Raw genomic sequence first — 1,199 nt, forward strand, 5'->3', positions numbered from 1 at the left:
GGACAGACGCAGGCAGCCCGAGGCCGAAAATAATGAAAACCTAAATAAGGAAACAGTTACGACCAGACCACCAAGCCAATCATTTACTCAAGGCAACCTTCCTCTAATCCATTTACTCCAAAGACTATGGACTTGCAATTACTCGAAATTGAGTAGGCTTGTTGTCTCCCCCCAGGCGCGGCTTACAACTATGGTGAGGGCGAGAGTTCCAGTGACTCGGAGGAGGAAGTGAACAGCCGACTCTCCACCTCGAAAAGCTTCCCCTCGGCCCTGCGAGACAACTACTACCACTCCAACCACGCGCCCAACCACAATCATGCCACCCATCACAACCACACCCACCATAACCATGCCAACCACGCGCCCGCCTACCACACCTACGGCCACCACTACGGGCACCACAATTACCACCAGCTGGGCCCCACCAGGTCCTCCCTGCAGTATTCAGCGGCGGAGGAACCTGGGCAGCAGAGCAAGACGCGGGACTCAGGTATGGAGGCGCTACGTGTGTTTATAGTTTATGTGGTTTCTCGTTACCGAATGTTGTGGACGAATGTGAATAGATATTGTGATAAATAGAGATATTCACTTGTGCAAGACTCGTAATAAATGTAACTAGGGCTGTTTGGTCTTCAGATCGTAAACAAACTTATTAAGAGGAGTATAACGTAATAAGCAATGCGATGAGATAAAGAATAGAAGCTGTAAGTAAGATAAAACAAAATACCACCGATTCAGTTAATGATAATCAATGATTTCTTTTGATTTATGAATAGTGAAAGAATATGAATACAAAACAAAATACCAAATTAATCACAATTGTTATTCATTATCATCAGTTGTATTATTAATGATATCCGTTTATATATGGGAACAAATAGTGAAATAAAAGTCAATGCGAACGCCAACGACTGACCAGCGCCTCCCCACAGGCCGCGCCGACGCCTGCCCCTGCGACACGACCAGCGACCTCATCTCTCTCGCGGAGAAGGGCCGAGCGGGCGTGGCTGGGGAAGAGGAGCCAGTAGGCGTAGGCGTGGTTGTGTCCTCTTCGTCAGCCTCGTCCTCCGGATCGACGACCAGCGGAGACGATGACCTCCTGACGCATAGGACGCTGAGACACCGCGACCCCCGCGCCTACCGGCAGATGTCCCCCAACCGGTCTCCTTACGACGGCACTTACCACCAGGTGAGGCAGC

The 1,199-nt window shown here is 50.0% G+C and overlaps 1 protein-coding gene across 2 annotated transcripts in view; it reads left to right on the forward strand.

Annotated features, from left to right (window-relative positions):
• The window catches only part of LOC119590622 (synaptotagmin-14-like), an 82,700-nt gene that overhangs the window by 70,805 nt on the left and 10,696 nt on the right, over positions 1-1,199 (forward strand). For both annotated transcript variants that reach the window (XM_037939299.1, XM_037939300.1), the window contains exons 3-4: positions 176-490; positions 933-1,189. In XM_037939299.1, the coding sequence (XP_037795227.1) occupies positions 176-490; positions 933-1,189 (572 nt within the window). The remainder of the gene's footprint in view (positions 1-175; positions 491-932; positions 1,190-1,199) is intronic.

The sequence above is a fragment of the Penaeus monodon genome, chromosome 27 (genome assembly GCF_015228065.2).
Source record: "Penaeus monodon isolate SGIC_2016 chromosome 27, NSTDA_Pmon_1, whole genome shotgun sequence".
In the NCBI taxonomy this organism is placed as follows: domain Eukaryota; kingdom Metazoa; phylum Arthropoda; class Malacostraca; order Decapoda; family Penaeidae; genus Penaeus; species Penaeus monodon.